Source organism: Panthera leo, chromosome A1, assembly GCF_018350215.1.
Source record: "Panthera leo isolate Ple1 chromosome A1, P.leo_Ple1_pat1.1, whole genome shotgun sequence".
Lineage (NCBI taxonomy): Eukaryota > Metazoa > Chordata > Mammalia > Carnivora > Felidae > Panthera > Panthera leo.
Genome location: NC_056679.1, coordinates 163,349,715 through 163,370,228, shown reverse-complemented (window position 1 = coordinate 163,370,228; position 20,514 = coordinate 163,349,715). Strand labels below are relative to the sequence as shown.

The 20,514-nt window shown below is 36.7% G+C and overlaps 1 protein-coding gene across 13 annotated transcripts in view; it reads right to left on the bottom strand.

Moving 5' to 3' along the window:
- The window catches only part of PAM (peptidylglycine alpha-amidating monooxygenase), a 274,620-nt gene that overhangs the window by 96,027 nt on the left and 158,079 nt on the right, over window positions 1-20,514 (bottom strand). For all 13 annotated transcript variants that reach the window (XM_042944532.1, XM_042944533.1, XM_042944534.1 and 10 more), the window contains 2 exons: window positions 19,196-19,253; window positions 8,218-8,305 (listed from right to left, as the gene is read on the bottom strand). In XM_042944532.1, the coding sequence (XP_042800466.1) occupies window positions 8,218-8,305; window positions 19,196-19,253 (146 nt within the window). The remainder of the gene's footprint in view (window positions 1-8,217; window positions 8,306-19,195; window positions 19,254-20,514) is intronic.

Here is a 20,514-nt window from a genome sequence, read left to right as displayed (position 1 = left end):
CCAGTTTGTGAAGTCTCTCTTCTGTACTATTCCCTTTGCCTGGAAAACCCTTTCCCCAAATCTCTGCCTGACAAACCTGTACTGACTTTCTCCTTCAAGATTCCCTCTAGGCTTTCTCCTCGAGGAAGTTTCTCTGGTCCCTATCCAGGCCAACTTATACTTGTTAACCATAGTGTTCATCAAGTATCAGCTTACTAATATCCTGTGCATACTTTGTGATTTAAGGTCATAAACTCCCAGCACCTGCATACCTGCCTGTCACTGAGTCAACATCCAACAGGTGTTTGGTGAAGTTGCCTTCCAAGTATGTTTTTAACTTTTCATATATGAACACTTAAAAAATCTGAACTGACCTTAATTTTACTGTACACTTTCAAATATAATTTTTTTTAATTTACTTAAAAAGTTTTAACTAAAACATTAAATAATGATAAATCTGAATTATTACTTGCCTGGTGTTTTATAGAAATCAGCTTTCACAAGAAGAATACAAAGAGGTTATGCTTTACAGCTGATTAAGCTCAGAGAGTTTAACTTCCAAAGGTCACGTATTCAAGCCCTGATTCAAAGCTCTGCCTGTCACACTCCCTTCTGTCTCAATTCATGAGATTGATGTATGGGCAGAAAATTATATTCTATGAAGATAAGCTTCGATGACTACACTACTCTCATATCTGAACTAAGCTGCAATGTATGTACACAATTCTAAAACAAAATTCTAGATAAAATAAGTTGTCCTCACTTATTCACAAGAAGACAATGATTTTACATTTTCTTTCTTTCTTTTTTTAATATTTACTTTTGAGAGACAGAGCATGAGTGGGGGAGGGGCAGAGACAGGATCAGAGGATCCAAAACAGGCTCCCTGCTGACAGCAGACAGCCAGATGCAGGGCTAGAACTCACAAACCACCTGAGCTGAAGTCGGACCCTCAAATGACTGAGCCACCCAGGTGCTCCATACATTTCATTTTCTTCTGAGCTCTGGTAAAAGTAGAGCTCCAAAAGCAAACCTTGATTCTTTTAAGTCCTGTTTTATAATTTTTAAGAAATTTATTAAACTCAAGACTGAATAAAGAATGACTCACTGGAAGGCACTGGGATATTCAAACTAATCCTAAAACTTCATATGTGAGAGACTAGGTAAAGAGGCAAAATAAGAAAGCCAAGAGAAATGGGTTCTAGAACAGATAATACAATGGCAAACGGGTGGCAAAAAACATTTAATTAAAATCCCTGCAATCTTTTCATTTTCAGATTTCCATTTTCCCTTTTAAGTGAAAAATAACATCATATTTTCTCCACATAAGATGACCACCAGGATAAAGACAGTATTGTGTATTTTGGCTTTTCAAAGAGTACTGTAAAAATAGAGAGGATTTTTACTATTCTTATTAATAAGAAAAGTCTTCAGGCTAGGCGGCAATGTAACCCTTGATCAATGGCTGTTGTAATTTCAGGCTTCATCAATTGGGTGTCTTATTCTTATAAATCTAGCAGCTTCTCCTAAAGGCTCCTCCAGATTAAGCCTATTAATTGTGAAAAGATTCACACAGTTCCCTTGTGGTTTCTTAGTAGTCATAGTGAAAATGATGAGAATTAACTTTTGAAAAGAAAACTATTCTGGATTCCTGGACCGTTGCTTTAGAACCTTTTCACCTCTAATCCATGGGGAAACCATTCAGATGGCATGAATATTTTCAGGCTATGCCAAGCACTGAAAAATGCTAACCTGTCATTTCGAATTATCCAAATAAAGCATGATTGACTGTTAAAGTACTCTCTAGTTGTATCAGTTAAAGGCTATTTAAAATCCAAGGTTACTCAGGGAAGATCAGATCTGACAAGTCATTTCTTCTTTGTCTAAAAAAAATTTTTTTTAAATAAAATTGTCATGCCTTCAAGTTAAGTCTATATAGCCTTAAATTCCAATTTTAATAAATTAAATATCAGGGCCACTGAAAAACTAATCCAAATGTAGAATGTTTCTTTAAGAAACACAATATATAATCAACGGCACATGTGGAATGTCTTTATCATTCAAAACTGCATCCTGAATAATCAGATATTCAAATTTCATTAACTGCTCTATAAAACCATAGACAATTATTTCCCAATTCAGACAAATCCTATGTGAATATCAGTGCAATGGGTAGGCAACAGGTATTGCTAATAACACAGTAATTAGAAGGATACTTAATGGAAAAGCTAAATAAAAGTGGTGATTTAAAGTGGCCTGATAAATAGCCCCACAATACCCACACTCCCACCTTCCCAGCAAGATTAAAGAAGCCATAAGTTCCATAAAAAAAGAGGGTGGGTTTGTTTTGTTCACACCAAACTTTCAGTGCCTAACAAAGTACTTGGCACATAGTGAATGGTTAATAAATATTAATAAACAAATGAGGATAACAACTACCATTTATTAAGGACCTCTACGAGCCAGGCACCGCGCCAAACACATTATTTACACTCCTTTACTTATACTTCATGATGACCCAATCGGGTGGGATTAGTAGTCTCATTTTACAGATAAGGAAACAGACGAACACAGGTTAAATAATTTGACCAATGTTTATTACTACTGGCTCTAAACTAGGTGTTATAGCACTATGCTTCGTCTTGCCAAGAAAGAACCATATTCAAAGTTATGTAATTTTTGTTTCTGTTGAAACTGTCCAAATGGTTATAATCATGCCATTGTATATTATGAAAGTTTACACTAGTCTACTAAGAACTGGTCAGTTGCTAAGGAACTCCTATCAACACCTCTAATCCAGGCACCTACAAATTAGCCAAGGAATAGGTTCACTGGTAACTAGAAGTAAGAATAAGTACCAAGTGTATTTTATATAATCAAAGATCCCTTATGCTACCCTGATATGTGCTATCATATGAATCTATTACATTCCAATTGAAAAAGAAAATGGATACAATTAATTTTAGCCTAGTAGAAATTTATGTCTAAAATTTGCTACTACACTCAAAGACACACTTTGTGTCCTCATGGCTTAGAATGAGGAACAGCACAGTTTTTGGAGATTGTTATTTTTATTTATACTGATGAGGATGTTATGTACGTTTAGCTTTACAAGTTTCTTTACAGCAGAAGAAACAAAGAAGAGACTGCAGAACATACACTGTGCACGGATGACACATAGCTAGGATATGGAGAGGGTGCATAAAGGCAGTGTATGCGAATGCCACTCTCAACCAAAGAATCATTAGCATCATGAGGGAGGCAACAAAACTGTAGATGTATCTGGAAAGTACTAGCACCCTAAAAAAAACAGTCATTTAAATGAGTAACCGAGCAGGGTGTCTCACATACTGGCTCCTCTCTCTCTCTCTCTCTCTCTCTCTCTCTCTCTCTCTCTCTCTCTCTCTCGATATATATATTTGTATGTTTTAGCTACTTTTCTCTTTCACCACATCAGCATCTGTAACCCTGTGGAGACAGTGGCATTTAAAAAGACACAGCAGGTGGTTAATAAATAGAAGCAGTTGAAAGGGACTGAAGCTGAAGCCTCATAGGATGGTAAAGCACTACTGCTTTAGTTTGAGAAGGATTCCAAGTTAGAACAGCTGGAAACAGCCTCATTTAACCAGCTGGGATTCTTCTTTTCAAAAAAGATCAAACAACCCTGTAGAAGCCATCTTTGATTTGTAAAAAGTACTTGGTCATAAGCATCATTAGAAATAGTTTTTAAATCAAATATTAATTGCTAAGACTAAACATAATGACTTTAGTTATGTATAGAAGATGACGCCTAAGTACAAGGCAGGATACATGAGAAGCCCATTCGCTTTAATCACCCAATATTGTGAGCACATAATCTTGCAGTTTGCAGTCATAAATTGCTTTAAACCCTAAGTCCTGTGCTCAGCAGATAAAAGTGCACAAGCCTGTACAAACTTGCATTACAAAAAGTGGTGCTCCTGAACTACCCCAAATGTCAAACAACTTGTATGAACAAAACATCATGATTTTCAAAGCCTGAAATACTCTCCATAGCCAGCCATGCATTATTTTTAAAAACTGAGAATAAAAACAGAATAAAGAAAGGTATTCATAGAATAGACAAATGCAGTATTTCTAAGATCTTTAGAAATTTACCATTTTTTAGCAAGGAGCTGTAATAGATGTTTTATGTCCAAATTACCCAGTTTACAGCACCTCATTTCCTTACTGACCCTAAAAGGCACATCTACTCACCTATGGCTCACGTGTAGCCAACAAATCTGGAGAGCTTAGAGCTGCTACGCTTTGAGTGAAGTCTGCAAACACCAGTGGAGTCCAACAAATCATGCCATTGCTACGCTTTGCTCCAGTCTTGGTGCTATTACTTTCTGTTGGTCCCTAGATACACTTAATTGTCTCCTCCTCTAAGGGCCTGGGAAAGAAGGTTTGAGGGTTACATCTGACAGGTACTGCTGCCTTCTTCACAAGGGCCAGCAGCTTTTCCATCAGCTGGTCCTTGTTTGCATCCTCGAGAGGTATGTTAATTTGGAATTGAGCACCAGGCCCACTCTAACTGTAAAGGGACCACCCCACAGTATATTAAAAGGTTCACATCAATGTATGCAATTTAAATGCACATGCATATAATTAACTAGACACATTAGCGGTGTGGGCTGCTAATTTGGAATGAGACACAAAAGACTGGAATATGTGTGGGGAAAAAAAAACTTTAAAATTAAAATGACTACATAATGAAAACTGCTTCATGCTGTGTCTAGTATTTTCATGTAAACTTAATATAACTGTAAATATATTTTAATGAACAGAAGAAAGAGGCAATTACAAAGAGCAAAGGAGGGCAGCACAACAGTGAAATATCAGAATAGCTCTTTGTTTTCATATTAAAAGTGCTGCCTGAAGACAGGGGATGAATTATAACTTCATAATTTCAGGGGGGAAATGTTTACTTTATTAGAGACACATACCTATTTGCCAACCTGCTGGCAATGAAAATAGAACAGTGACGTGAAAACAGGGGGCTAATCCTAGCTAACAAACAGAAAAGAAAAAAAAAAAAAAAAGAGGAAAGCTTGACATTTTGGTGCTAAAATATCCCATTAGCTTTTTCTTCTTTCACTAAAACAGCTTTGTATTTCCATAAAGGTTTTCCCAGAGTGTGAAGGAGTTCTTGATTTTCTGAAGCCTCAAAAAACATTACAGGTAGCATAACCAAAAATATATGTGAACGTTGGGGAATCTTAATTTAACTACTGTCTGTATCTTGGAGCTGTTGAAGAATAGATTTGCAACTGTAAAATGAGTGTGATAAATTCTATGACTCAAACATTCAAGAAAAATAATGCGAGGCTTTGACACTGATAGATTTTTGTTATTAGTATTGTAATTCAGGTGGGAGGATAAGGGGCAAAGCAGTTGAAAACATCCGCTGTTTCCATGGCTGTGCCTGTGTGGCTGTGAGGAGACAGGGTATGAGATGTTTCTGTGAAGCAACTGAAGAGTTTAGTCTGTGAAATATTCTGTGAGTGCCAATGCTTTAAAGAAGCAAGGATCTTGCCAAATATTGGGGGATAAAAAGTCTATACCATCTTTATATGGAGAATAAGACTGGATTGTGGAAGCCAGAGTCACTGGAAGAGTTTTCCTTAATGCATACCTCTTGGTTTACATTATCGAACAGATCCTAGATATGTAGATTAAAAAGATCCTACTTTAAATGTTAGATGAACACTTGCGCTTGGCTCAAAGAAGATAAATACCACCATCAATTACTGTCCTTCTTGTATGGTTATAAAGTCAATCGTAACAAACCTATAGACTAAGTGGGAATGTGGGCTGCAGGGTAGATTACTAAAATCCCCTTAAAATGATATAGGTATAATGCCATTCAGAGTTCTAATTACTCAGCAGTAATGCAGTGGGAGGCCTGCTTGAGGTGAGTCAACCAGTGCACATATCTCCAACGCCTTATAATGATGACTTTCCAATCTGACTCAGCATCTGCATGCAATTTATATTCATAGAATTATGGAATTACAGAGCATAGAGGAGTTCTAGAAATGATCCAGTGGTAGTCCCTTGCTGAAATGAAGAAACTTAGACCAGTCCACATGAAATAAGTAATTTACCCAGGGAATCCAGCTAGTTAGTTCACTACTCTTTCGCTGTACTATGTTGCCTTTCAAGTAGTAATTTTAGCAAAATAATACATCTAGCAATTACTTTACTCAAAATTGCCATTTTCACTTTCATTTACATTTTTCTTCGAATTCTCTCTTTCCCCAACTTGGAAGTCTTTTGGAAAAAAAAATATACATATTTTACCAGACTTAATTTCAAATCAGTATATTTAAGAATATTAATAAATACTTCTACAGGGCCCAAATAACATTTGCTCTGATATTCCCTTGAAAGGAGAACAGTAAACCAGGCTTAGTTCATTGTATATAATCTTTCTCAATTAAAAGCGTAACAACATTTAGTGACGTTTTGTTTTTTCCCTCATTCTCTTCTACCAAGGTAAAGTTACAACAGGTTTTAAAAGCTTATATTCCTTCCTGCCATTTTCACTAATTCCAATTCAAACTAAATTTTTCCAATTTCACAAGAAATATTTTTAAAACGTAAAATCAAAGGATGTGATTTATTGTATAAGATTCAGAAAAAGCTGTCACAGAATAATCTTTAAAATTTTTTTTTTAACGTTTACTTATTTTTGAGACAGAGAGGGACAGAGCATGAATGGGGGAGGGTCAGAGAGAGAGGGAGACACAGAATCTGAAACAGGCTCCAGGCTCTGAGTGGTCAGCACAGAGCCCAATGCGGGACTCCAACTCACAGACCGCGAGATCATGACCTGAGCCGAAGTCGGATGCTTAACCGACTGAGCCACCCAGTCGCCCCCAGAATAATCTTTTAATCCCAGAATTTTATTTACAAAAATTTATCGAAGAGCAAAAACTGGATTGCTGCTATCAAAGAGTGTTAACTGTGATTTGCTGGCTCCATTTTTATATAAACCCAGTCATGTGAGCAGGATTCCTATGTGATATGCTCCTTTCATCAAATAACTTAAGCCTATTAACAAATGCTTTGATGGTACTTGGTCCCTGGAGATTTCCACTAATTGCCCTGTGCTTTTAACAGTTCCAAATACATATTACAGTCGTTTGTTATAAGAACGACTAGAATACAGTTGCTGTGTGCCTTGCATCAGCCTGATGAATATTAGGATGCACAGAGAAGGGTCTATCAGTCTACATGATTATGCACGGACAGGAACACAAAACAGATACTTTTTCAGTGCAAAGCAAGACACACTAGTCATTCTGGACTGTGAAATACATAACAGTGATTCTGGCTATCGGTGCAAAATATGAGGCTTAAATGCATGGCTATTTTCAAAGCTCACCAATCTTCATGAACTCCAAAGAACAAAAGGGAAGGACAGATCTCAAGTCATAAATTAAGCTGTAAGCTTCTGGGGGTTAAAAATATATCTATGTACTCTATTCCACAGCATCTGCTATAGTTCTAGGATACAAGAGGCATTTAATAGATGCTTACTGATCATTCATAACATGATATTAAGACTCTACATAGTGATTAAAATAAATTCTAAAACTGCAACAGTTGCTCGAAGAAATGGGAGGCAGCGTGGTGAAATGCTGGATTTGGAACCAGACAACCTAGGGTTCTATCCTGGTCTGACACCAACCAGCTGTGTTACCTTAAACATGATACTGATTCTCTTCAGGCTCTTGTTTGTAAAGTGGGGACAATAGTAACTGCTCTACAAAAACTTTAGGAGAAAATGAAATGGTGTATACAGATTACCTAGCACACTGTCTAGGATAAAAGAGTGCTCAAAGAACAGAGCCATGGTGCTCTTTGGATTAAAGCAAGATCTTAAAAAAAGTAAACATCAGAACATCCATTATCTAAATTGTCTGTCTTTTTTAAATAAGCTGTCTGTACCTTGATACACTATCTACGACAACAGACATACATTTATTAAGTCAGTGTCTAAGACTGATGGATGTGCTCCATAGCAGACTAAATAACTGATAATCAGACCATGATAACCACGTGATGCAAAAGAACAATGTTCTTTTCTGAAAAGTAAGCATTCTACCTATTTATTAATCAGTTGTAAAATACATACACAGATGCAATTTGTATTTATAAAACATACACATTTTCTACACCCCTTTTGACTATGAGCCCATTATCCCTTACCAGTAACTTCCGGTGGAAGAAGGCATATTGCATCCAAAAAGTAACATATGATGGACAGTATCCATGCTGGCACGAGGTTTAAAGTCAACTGTTAAAAGAAAATGACACATGAATGTGAATACAAGTTACAAGTCTGTGCACAAATGTTCCAAGAGACCCCATCATTCAACCATTCCAATAGCTGTGTAACAATGATATTATGTTGCTCCTGATTGTATAAACTATCTTATTCCTTAAGATGAGCATGATTTGACAATTTAATTTTGCAGGACAGTGGTCAACTATTATAGAACGAAAAGAGAAAAGCAATAATGTACAGGCTGCAGCTATACATACACCCACATACTTTTTAAAGGAAGACCCCTTTTAAAGTGCTGAGAACAGTATGCGGGTTCAAAACGAAAGCTCCAGGCTACGTGTTCACAACAGATTCCCTTCGAGATTTCAGTAGAGTGCTGAGTACTATAAAATACTGCACAACACCGCAGTGAAACAGAAACCACAGTGAGTGGTCAGAACATGAGCGGAAGGATTCTTAACGCAAATTTATCACCATCTTAAACCAACAGTAGTCACTAGGATGTGATATGAAGAAACAGTTTACTACAAAATAAAATAAAATTGGAAAATGTGTCTTTATGAAAGTACAGAAGAGAGAAAAATCACTGTCCTAGAGGAGCACTGTGCGCTTGTTACAAGGATAGTGAAACTTATTAAATGTCACTTCTTTATTTTTCTAATAATAGTGGTTGAAAGACATTAAAGTAAACAAAAATGAGTTTGGAGATAAGACAAAAAATTAAAGATAAATTATACTATTGTGCATGGTCAATATTCAGCATGAGCTGCCTTTTCTGGTTTGGGTTTGGCTCAGCTACTTTTGTCTGCATTCAAACTGCTGCTCTACCAACACAGTTTACCAGTCACCTTTACATAGAAACATGCTAAACAATCTAAAATGATCTTGAATCGCAGGTGTATGCAAAACTGCATATTTTGTCTTTTCTTGTCTGATAAAATAAAACATCATTTATTGTTAAAATACGTGAGTACAGGTGTATTTACAAAATAAAATATGTTCTACATCAAAGTATAGTGTCATGACTTGGAAAGCGTGGTTGGTTAGAAAACTTAACACCTACTATGAGCCATTTGACTCACAACTTTCAGGGGAAATAAAAAGTCTTTCACTTACTGCATTGAAAATAAGAATTTAAAGTCCAAAAATCCCATCATGAGATATTAATACCACCATTTAAAAACCTAACAAATGGCTGGAAAATGGACTTGCTAGAACTTAAGGCTTTGTTTTCTACCACCAAAGAATACAATAAGCCTAGGAGGTTGAAGAAGATACTTTAGAAGGAAAGAATCAATTGGAAGTTACAACAGTTCATAAATCATAGAAAATCCTACTGTTAACAAGTCTACATTTGTTACCAAGAGAAATAGAAGGAATAAGAGGGATTCTATCTCCATAGACTCACTCTCAAGTACAGGATATCCTTCTTTTCTTTCAGAATCCTCCCGGGGTATTATCCCTGGCAGAAGGGAATTTGAAAAAAGCTCTGAGGTGGGAGTAGCTGGCCTTTGTTTTTTATTCACTTAAAATTTATTTTGGTATGCGATGTAATTGTTATCTTACATTCATTTTTATGAAATGGCTTATCTCACTCTATGGACATCTAACTTTTTGATCTGACTGTATCCACCTTCTACTCTCTCTCTGTTTTTCAATATCCCTCTGTCAATACACGAGGGGTTTGACAAACAAGAAGATAACTCCTCTGTTTTTTTCAGAACCTATGTAGATGATCATATGGTTCTCATCCCCCTTAACTTCTTTTACTATGGGTGGATTATATTAGATTTCCAAAGTTTGAATCATTCTAGGAATTTTGATAATAAACCAACATGGCCAAATGCATTTTATGAAGAATTAAGCTGTTTGGTGCAAAGCAACACGAATTTGAAGTGTCATCTAAAAATCCAGGTGGAAATACCCAGTAGAAGATTGGACTCTTGCTCAAGAAAGAAGTCAGAGAATTACATACTTGGGAACCACTCAAAAATTGAACCCTCAAGCCATGAGGGTGAACAAAAGGCTCAGGACAGAATTTTCGGGAAAGCTCTGAGCTGTCAGGATCTGTGTAGGAGACCCCAACAGTTTTTGTTTTTTGTTTTTTGTTTTTTAAATATTAAATCACTGTGTGTACTGCTGGGAAACGAGGCAAATACTATTTTTGAAAAAAAGGGGGCCATCATTAAATTTATAAAATGAATTATTAAGCAAAAACATTTAGGGAAGGATGGAGAGGAGACTTGTTGAGAGAAAAACAGATCATGAAGATATACCATCTCTTTGGCTTTTCATTAGGAAGGAAAGTCAAATGTTTCACCTGAGCCTCTGCTTATGCAGAGGACTAATTGTCCTTTGTAAAGGGCAAAAATTATTCAAAGTATAACTTCTCTGTCCATTTTCTGATTTTCTTCTCCTTCTGACATACTGCTTTAAGAACCACTTATTTGCTCCACATTGAAAGCTTACCAGATTAGTGTTTAATTTTAGTTTCTATAATTAGAAACAAATCAATATCTTTAAGAGGTAGTTAACAGAACATTCCTCAGAGTTCCCTCTCATAGAAACTTACTCTCGTGACTCATGCATTCTTCCAGAAACTCAAGATCTCATTTGAATGCTAAGTAAATTACTGGTATAGAGTTGTATATAACCATCTTTTTCACATCCTAAAGAAAGAGTATAATATCAAAGTATTTATATGATTATAGTTCAAAGTACAATTCATTGCAAGTTGAAATGAAAAGTACTGCCAGCAAAAGGAATGTCATATCAAAATGTAAATCTAAAACAAACAGTAGGTGCCATAAAATAAAGCAGGCCTTGGACAATTTCTTTGAAGGGCCTGCTGCCAATGGTGGGGGGTCAACTGGGAAAAGATTATGCTGACAGGTTCATTACCTGGGTTTGCTCCATTCCTACTTATTATCCCTAGCTTTGCAAAACAAGATCCCACCCCTAGTGAATAAGAATGAGATCTGTTGGGCACAAGATACACATATGACCATGCTGGAGATTTCAACACTACACAAAAAGAATATGGGAAAATATTTTCAAATCACATCTTAGAAAAAGTTCTCCCTTCTTTCTCTCTCTCCCATCATACGCCAAAGAAGTCCAGGATCCAAGGGGAAGGGAGCCAGAGGATAATTACGACAACTAACAGGCAGAATAAACAAAGGCAGCCTTGGGATGGCCACAAACAGGCAGAAGCACAGCCTTGTGAGAATGCAAGGGAATATTCCATAAGATTAAAAAGTGCCACCTACTCTTCTAACTCAATAATAAGATGACAGTTACTTAAGTGGAAATGGAACTTCAGTCTCAATGGGTGTTAGTTCAGACTGCCTGATGTATAAGATCAGAGAGCAGTTTACAGGCAAGCAAGTGTGAGCAAGTCCTGGGAATCAAATATTTCTGAAGGACTAAGACTCCAGAAATAGTAACTCACGCACATTAATTAAAGGAAATGCAATGGCTCTGAAAGTGCACAGGGTGGAGGACTTCTCAAAGGTTAATGTCATCTGCAATGAAAGACTTGAAAGGATGTGTGTGGGCGACGTACTTAGCAGAGACAGTGAGGTCTATTTTCTGGCGTTCTAAGCAAAATTTGTTCTAACTGCATGAGGTTGTTTGAAATTTATGGCTTCTTTTAGCGAACATCAGACACAAATCAGGACCATAAAATTCTCTAAGAATGTGACCTAGGATGGAATTTCATTTAGCACTTGGCTTTCTCTCCGTTTTTCCTCTCCAACTGGATATCCAGGTCTGCATACCAAATGTTGATGTATCTGCCAGACGTGGGACATGGAAAGATTTTGAAGAACCCACATGGCCAAGTATAGGAACTAGAGACTTAGGAGATATCCATGCACAATCAACCCTAAATTACCACTGAATATAAGAGGTACACCCCTCTCAGCTAAAGATATGCCATAGAGGAATACTATAGACCACCAATAATTAACCTATCAAATAAAAAGGAACTGACTTTTCAATGCAAGTTTGGATCTTCAGAATTTAGGCACTCTGGAATTATTGCTCATATATATCATTAGAGATCATTATTGTTCTCTTTGTTTCCTTTTTCCTCCCAGTGGAATCATATTATACATAGTAAATGGTTTCTTTCCTATGCTGTGGATATTTTTACCTGTTATTAAACAATTTTTGTCAATGATACTTTTTATCTAATAGTGTGCATTAGAATTATGCTACGCAGTTTATTAAAAGAAGAGATGCTCAGAGTTAATCCTGGGTCAGTCCTACCCCTTCCCCCATCAATATCTCATTTAAATCTCAGAGGTCATTCCAGGCATGTGTACATTTGAAAAGTTTCACAGGTGATTCACAGGTGATTCTGACCCCAGTCGACATTTTTAGTGCCTGAATATATATATTATATAAGCATGCTTAGAGTTTGGTTAACTCATCTTAGTTAATGTAGCTGTGTTACTCTCTTAAAGGCACAGAGCAAACAGTAAGAACAAAGTTTCTTTTAAAATTAATTTATAAAGAAAAATTTTCTGGAAATAATTAGCTGATCCCTCAAAATCAGTGTGTTAAAAGAGATCACTGGAACTCTGCAGTACATTGTACAGCTTCAGCTATATCACCTGAAGTCATTTTAAGGCCGAGGTCTGAAGCAGGCACACAAATGGAGCCTCTGGTGATTACAGTCATGTCTGTGTAGTGTCAGTCTTCTACTACTGTTAGTGTTTCCAGTCATATTCAGTATGGAGACTAGAGACATGTAAGGTTTAAGACATAATAACGTAAAAGAGCTGTTAAAATTTTAAAAAAATGACAGGCCCCAAATCTTAATATCCCTTCCATAAACATTTCTCTGTTTCCCAAAAAATAAAGATTATATATCAAAATCCATTGCAACTGAAGATAAGGCTGTAAACTATCATGAAAGTGTAGGATATGATCACCCTTAATGTTCATAATCTTGCAGCTGGGTCAGAAAGGTTCAGATAAATGTAGAGCTCATAGCAGTACAAACCATTTAGCAGCATGTTAAAAACCCACAGCAATCACATATTATATTATCTTCTACCAGCTTCCTCCAAAACTGTAAAGCAATTCTGCACCAAAATAAAGACCTTTTGCTTGAACGTTTTTAATCAGAATGTTTAATAGATAAATTGTTGTTAACCCTCACTAGCATGGACAATGATGTACACTTCAGAAAGAATCCCTAATGTGGTTTATGAGGATGTTAAGCTGCTGTTGCCAAATTAAGCAAGAAATAAGACACCTGAGCAAGCCTTTAAATTGAACATGAATTTAAAATGAAATAATCCTTGCCTCTGAATAAAATAATTTAAGCACAAAAAAGATTTAGATTTCTGGATGATATACCTTTTAAAATGGAACTTTTTTGGTATATGTCAGAACCAACTAAATAATCAACAAACAGACTTTATCAGCCAGGCTGTGCAAGCTAAAATAGTATAAGCTTCATTAATCCCTATATTTGTAACGTCATCCCTCTAGTAGTCCCCTATTAACTTCCTATGGAACAAAATCCATAGCCCCTTCTGACCAGTCTCCTGGTCCGCGATGTTTCCAACATGACAGCTCCCTACACTCACCCTCCCCTCCCCTCGGACAGCCCTCTGCAACTAATAACCACCCACGACCACTAGCATTTACTGAGGGCCACCCCCTGCCAGGCTTGCTTATTGCTCACAGTGACCCTATGTCTGGTCTTTTCCCCTCAAACAGATGAGCCTTGAGGAGAGACAGGCTGAGTAGCTTGTGTACAACCCTGCAGCCAGCAGGTGGTGAGGCTCACATTGTGCCCAGTGTGCTCCTTCACTGATCATACTGTTAGCCACTGGAATATTCTCCTCCCCTCTGCAGATCCAAATAGACCATCTTCCCAGATGCACATAAAATCCTGTCTGTCTCTCACATGATGTTTTCTCTGACTAGAACAGTTCACGTTCATCTTTTTAGAGTTGGCCCCTACAGTTGTCCCTACTGAAATAGCAGAAATGGCTACTTCAGAATGACTGTCAAAATGTCATGTACCCTTCACTAATGAAGGGCATTCACACATCGAATACGATTCAGACCTGGGCTTTCTGGATTGGCCATTTTCCTGGGAGTGTCGGCAGAGGTGGGGGGGGGGTGGCATTTTGACATTAATGCAATAAAGCAGCACAGTCAACGTGTCAGTTAGTTTCTGGTGATCTCTAGATGTATGTAACGGAAGACATCCTAACTCTCAGCTTTATAAAATATGATGAGATGGTTCCTACTCCTCCATCTCCCTTTGTTTTATTACTTGAAAGAACCCTGGGCATTGTCAGGGGTTGTCATGTTGGAAATGTGGTATTTGGGTGACCAAACAATAGAAGACATCCTAGAAATACTCTGAGACAAGGCAGGCAGCAACATCTTTTCTTTTTTGTTTATGACCAAGCAAATCAGGTTTTATCTGCACATCACAGACCTATAGGTGTAGCATATCTTATTTGCGCTAGCTCTCCAAGTAACTTTCACTATGATGCTAGAAAAACTTCTGAGGGTGATTGCGGGAAGATACCCAATGGTCACGTGAAGACACAGACTACAGTTTTGATGTTGGAGAAAATCCTAGAAGAGGGAAAAGAAAAGTTATGCAGGCAACTAATCAGAAGCAGAAAGGTGACAGAGTGACTTCATGGGGATGGAGACTCACACGTATGTACACACACACACACACCCTTCTATTTACTGCTGCCATGCCATAAAATGTGATTATCTGAGCACTGTATCCTACCCGACCTTGGTCTTTATAATTTTGTAATGACCTTATGTAATGACCCATAAACATGATCAAAATTAGACTGCTCCTGTATTTTTTGAGGTAACTCAACATCACCTGAACATGTGCTTTGTTTAAGAAAGGTCACATTCAGAAATATTTAAGTCTCATGGTGCTATTCTGCAGAAGACATTGTTCTACATTCAAGAGAGAAGCCCAAGGAAAGGAAAAGCAATGAATCATTAGATTAATTTCATCTATTTCTAAATTCAATGGCTTCTACCTCATTTGTATAGTGCAATTTGATAGATAGGGACCCGCCATCATTCACTAAGGAAAAGACACATTTATTTACTGGTCATCCATGTGAGGGAAAGCAAGTGGATGAAGATGACAGTCAAATTTCTTGGCTGAGTGGGCTGCTGTCAGAGTCAATTCCTCAGAGTGTCTGTAAAACACCTTTTAGACAGCATCACAGTTCAGTGGTCAAATGCAGATTTTATCATACCTTCACCCATTCCAATCTGTGATTTCTTATTAAAACAATAAACAAAAGCAGTGCTCTAGGGAAAGCTATGATTCTGTTCAAAGTATAAAAATTATATTTATCTTCATTAGAGTATTTCCCCAAACAACTACTTTAATTCACATTTACTAATTCAATGGAGACCTATAAATACATCAAAGATGTTGTGCATGCTTATACATAAAAATGCTGGGCATATGCACATATAAATTCTATGACAATTGTGATGGTATCTTCTCAGAATTAAGAAATATGTTTATCTAAAATGAGTTACATAACTAGTCACACAAGCAGAAAGCCAAATTATGAATTATTCAAATGCAATTCTGGCTTTTAACACCATGAAGAGAGTTTGTTTTAGTCCTAATAAGCAATCTCAATTGTACTCTGCCTTTTGTGATCTTCTTTAGAAATTTGAAAAGCCAAAGGAGAAAGTTCTTTTCAGATGTTATAATATTTATATTCTTGTCTTTAGAATTCTGCCAGGCTATAATTTCTTTGAATTGGTGTCATACCTCACATCCCCATTGCCTTGCCCAATAACTAGCACACAACAGAATTTTTAAAGTCTGCCGAATGTATGAACAAGTGGCTTTTCTTAAAAAAAGAATTATTCCCTTATATTCAAATAAGAGTAAAATTTAAGGCAAAAAGGTAAAGTGTCTACTAGATGATACATTGTCTTAAAAATAGCCAAGCACAACACTTTTTTTAGTATTCAATCATGTATTGAGCAAGCAATATTGAGTCCCCACCATATCCAGTAGCACATATCCTGCTGGCCTTCAAAAATTGAAAAGGCACAGATAATGAAAGCAGAAAATATAAAATTGATAAATCTCTTAAGAAAAAAATAAAAGTAGTAAATGCTTTACAAGTCTTCATTTTCAACCATATCTTATCTTATGATAAGGCATCCTGAGACCTAGAATTTGGGAGAACCCACATATTTCAATCATGGCAAAACCCTGTTTACCACTAGCAGAACTTTCACTCTGGGAATAGGGAAAAGCTATGCATGATCACCCTCCCAACATACAACCTATATATCCACTTTTCCTACTGCAAATCTTTCACCTTTGTGTATGCTGGGTTTCGCTTTGTAGGATGGTTTGAGGTTTATTTTTGTTTTTGACAAAACTGACCAGAGTGTTCCTAGTAGAGACTGAAAGGTAAGGAAATCAAAGAATTGTATTTGATGTAAGACAGAGATGTGCGATTGCTGTATTTCAGCTCTATCTATCCATTTGATAACTTCTTTCATTTCTTCCCCGATTCACTATCCTCACATCCAAATCTCTTATGACAGGGTAACACACAGCTAGTAAAAATCTTGCTCACGTTCCTTGACCTCTCTGACCATCCATTTCCTCTCTATAAAATGGCTTAAATATGCTTAGGTGTAAGTATATTAGTGTCTTGTAGGCCCCTGGTAAATTATGGGTGGTAATGAGCTGATTCTATGAACAAGGATCCTATACAAACTATTGCCCTCCTGTTTGATTAAATCAAAGACGGAGATGTTCCTTTGTTTCTCTAATTATAAACTGGGGCTACCTTCAGGTTTGCCCTAAGAATTAATGAGACAATACACGCAAACTTCCCCTTACTTATTCCCTTATATGAATGATTGTTTGGTTTTCAACTTTCCAGTTCTAATTTGCTTACACCTAAACATCTGTGGTTGCTGGATTATGCAAATAGTAGTAACCACAAACGCCTGGAGCTAGTACATTAAAGGACTCACATTGAAGAAGAAACAACCCTGTTTTGAACAAGTGACAAAATCTTTAGTATTCATGCAACCCTCCCAGCCACAGAGAAAAGAAAAAAATATATTGAAAATAATTATTAATCTTACAAGATCCTTTAAGGACCTTCAAACTGGGAACAGTTTAATCTTAGAAGGGAGGTGCTTAAGAAAATGCAAAACCATTTGGTACCCTAGTTCTAATATAGTCCTTTATGAGTTTCCCATGAATATTTTCCTTGACTGAATATATTCACTTGTACTTCTCGATTTTAATTTATGTGAAAGTAAACACATTTCTATTAGGAGAGCAATAACGCATTCCAGGATATATATTTATAGTCCTTAGAGTCACCAGCTCTGAAATCATATACTACCACCAACCTCCAGAAACAAGTCAATAACCTCTTAATGTGAGACCTATAATGTTGCTGTGAAACATGACATTCATATGCATACAGGCATGGAGATGGCCTTCTCTTCTATGCAAATGTGAAATAGGAGGAATCAAGCTTTCTTGGAGCTTGGAAAGAAAATATAAAATCATAAAGAAGAAAACATCATGTAAATGCCTTTTAGTGAGTAAATACTATTTTCTCCTAGGCTGCCAAAAATGTGGATATGATATTGAAAAAACCTTTACTGTTGATATTTCAATGATGAATTTGTAACCTAAATCACATTTACTATTACACAAGGCACTACAATTATTTTCTCTGTCTTTAAAGTTAAAGTTGAGGATCTGGGAGCATTGTCGTTTCTACCTTTTTTCTTGGTAATATTCGATTATTATACAAAGTAAGGACACACAGGCAATGCTCAACTTCCTAAGGCCTTTCATTCTTAAGAATTAACTCTGGGAACAAATTTGTAGAGTGCTATTCTAAGTTGTATTTTCTGTTGGAATTGCCACCAAGGTGTGTGGAAAAAAATGCACATTGCTCTGGCTTTTCAGGTCTGTAATGTATACTCCTGTGGGAACATCTCATGAAAATTTATCCTCAGATGGCCCCGAGGCAACAGTACACATTTTATAATTCAGATAATGGCCATTTCAGACAGCCTACTTGAAGATTAGTTTCATGGGACCAAAGCACAACTCTCATTACCATTACCTTCTCTCCAAAATTAACATCTCAAACCAGAAAAGTGAAGCAGTGGGAGACAGAAACAAATCCATGAATAATTTGTCAATCACACCTCCTCCCAAACAGTTAAAAGTTTGTCATAAGGATATTTCAATGAAAACAACCTAGATGGAAACAGATGGTATTTTTCACTTTTCTTATCTGACTTAAGAGCTCAGCTGGGGAAGGACCTGCCATTTATGAGTCCTCTTATTCTACATTAGAAACCACAGGACCAATGTTCCTGCCTTTCCCAATCTCTACCTCCTTCGCTTCTTTCCTTCTTTCAATTTCTCCTTCCTTCCTTTCTATCCATCTACTATTTGACAGGTAAAATCTTAAATTCCCCAATGTTGATTCTAAGTACAGTCGATTTATAGCATGAACCAGCAGGTAAATAAACAGTCTGTTGAGTGGAGCGGAATTAAGCATCCAGCCACAGACAGAAAGCCAATACTATACAAATGGGACCACACGGTATTGGCGACCATTGACATCTGCATGCAACTCCTTAACTACTATTACTCATGAATCTCTCCAGATACAGTTTGCAACCTTGTCTCTGAGTGGCTCTCTCTAGTTTGTTTCTGCATTAGGCATGATAAGTGCATTTTAGAAACTGACAGTAAAAGATTAATATGCTCATAACCATCAAAGAGAACCTTTCACTGATTTCAAATAGCTGCCCTCCCTTCGACCGCCCACCCTGGCACACCATCCAATTAATACTTACTCACGAAGGCTTCCTCATCCACTGGCAAGCGCATTGACATGCAGAAGTACGTATCAGACTGGTAGAGAAAGAAAGATACAAAATCTGAATTAATCTGCAGCTAGTAAAGAAGGAAAAATAACAAGTAAAAGCATGGGCTCTATGACTGAAAAAGAACTATTGGCCCAATGAGGTGAAGATGCCTGCTGAATGGGTGTGACCAAGTTAATAGAAGGGCCAAGTCTAGAACTTAGGTACTCCAAACATTTTTCTAAGACTCTTTCCTAATTGACCTCAAATCCTATTTATAACACCAATTATTATGACTGATATTTCTAGTTCTGTCACAGTTAAAAGACAACATTTTAGATACTTCTATAAAAAGAGTGAACTACTTTATGCCCTTGACCTTAAAATGGTAGGTTAGTTGGTGTTGACCATCTTCACTATATGCATAATTATTCAATTTCTTGAATCACTTTACAACTGCCCCAAATATTAATTAGAGAAGTACAATGAAAAAAAGTTGGTCTTAAAAGGTAATATTATATTTGGTTCTCCCTTACTTTAACATTTTTATGTAGTACATTGAAGAAATCAACATTAACTCAAGTTATTCTTTCTTTTCCAGCAACCAGTCTCTTACCTAAATGGCCATTTTTCCACTATCAAATGTATTAACACCAAGAATTTTTAGTGATGAAAACTGTAATTTAAGGAGAATGGGATTCTCTTTTCATCTATGCATTCCACTTCATTAGTGGAAGACCTATGCACCATAGTTGGTAATATACCCAACACAAATACTGCATTTAGTAATTCATACTTCATGGATTATTACTATACAGTGCTGGGATCAAGAGATTCCATAAACATGGATAGAGATCATTTGGGTATCTCTGAACCTACTAGTTAGCGTTGAAAAACTGTGAAATCTGTACCTCTTCTTAAAATTCTGTACTGGGTGGGAAACAAGGAAGTTCAAATATACAGCAAATCAACATCTCAACTTTTGAAAAATTTGATAAATATGGTTCAGTCTTTATTACTATTTTAAAAAACTTTTAATGTTTATTTTTGAGAGAGAGAGAGAAAGAGCACAAGTCGGGGAGGGGCAGAGAGAGAGGGAGACACAGAATCCAAAGCAGGCTCCAGGATCTGAGCTGTCAGCACAAAGCCCGACACAGGGCTCGAACTCACCAGCTGTGAGATCATGACCTGAGCCGAAGTCGTCAGATGTCCAACTGACTGAGCCACCCAGGCACCCCCATTACTACTCCTATAAATGCCATTTTTTTTTTCTCAATTAAGCAAACTCTTTTGTTTAAAAAAATTTTTTT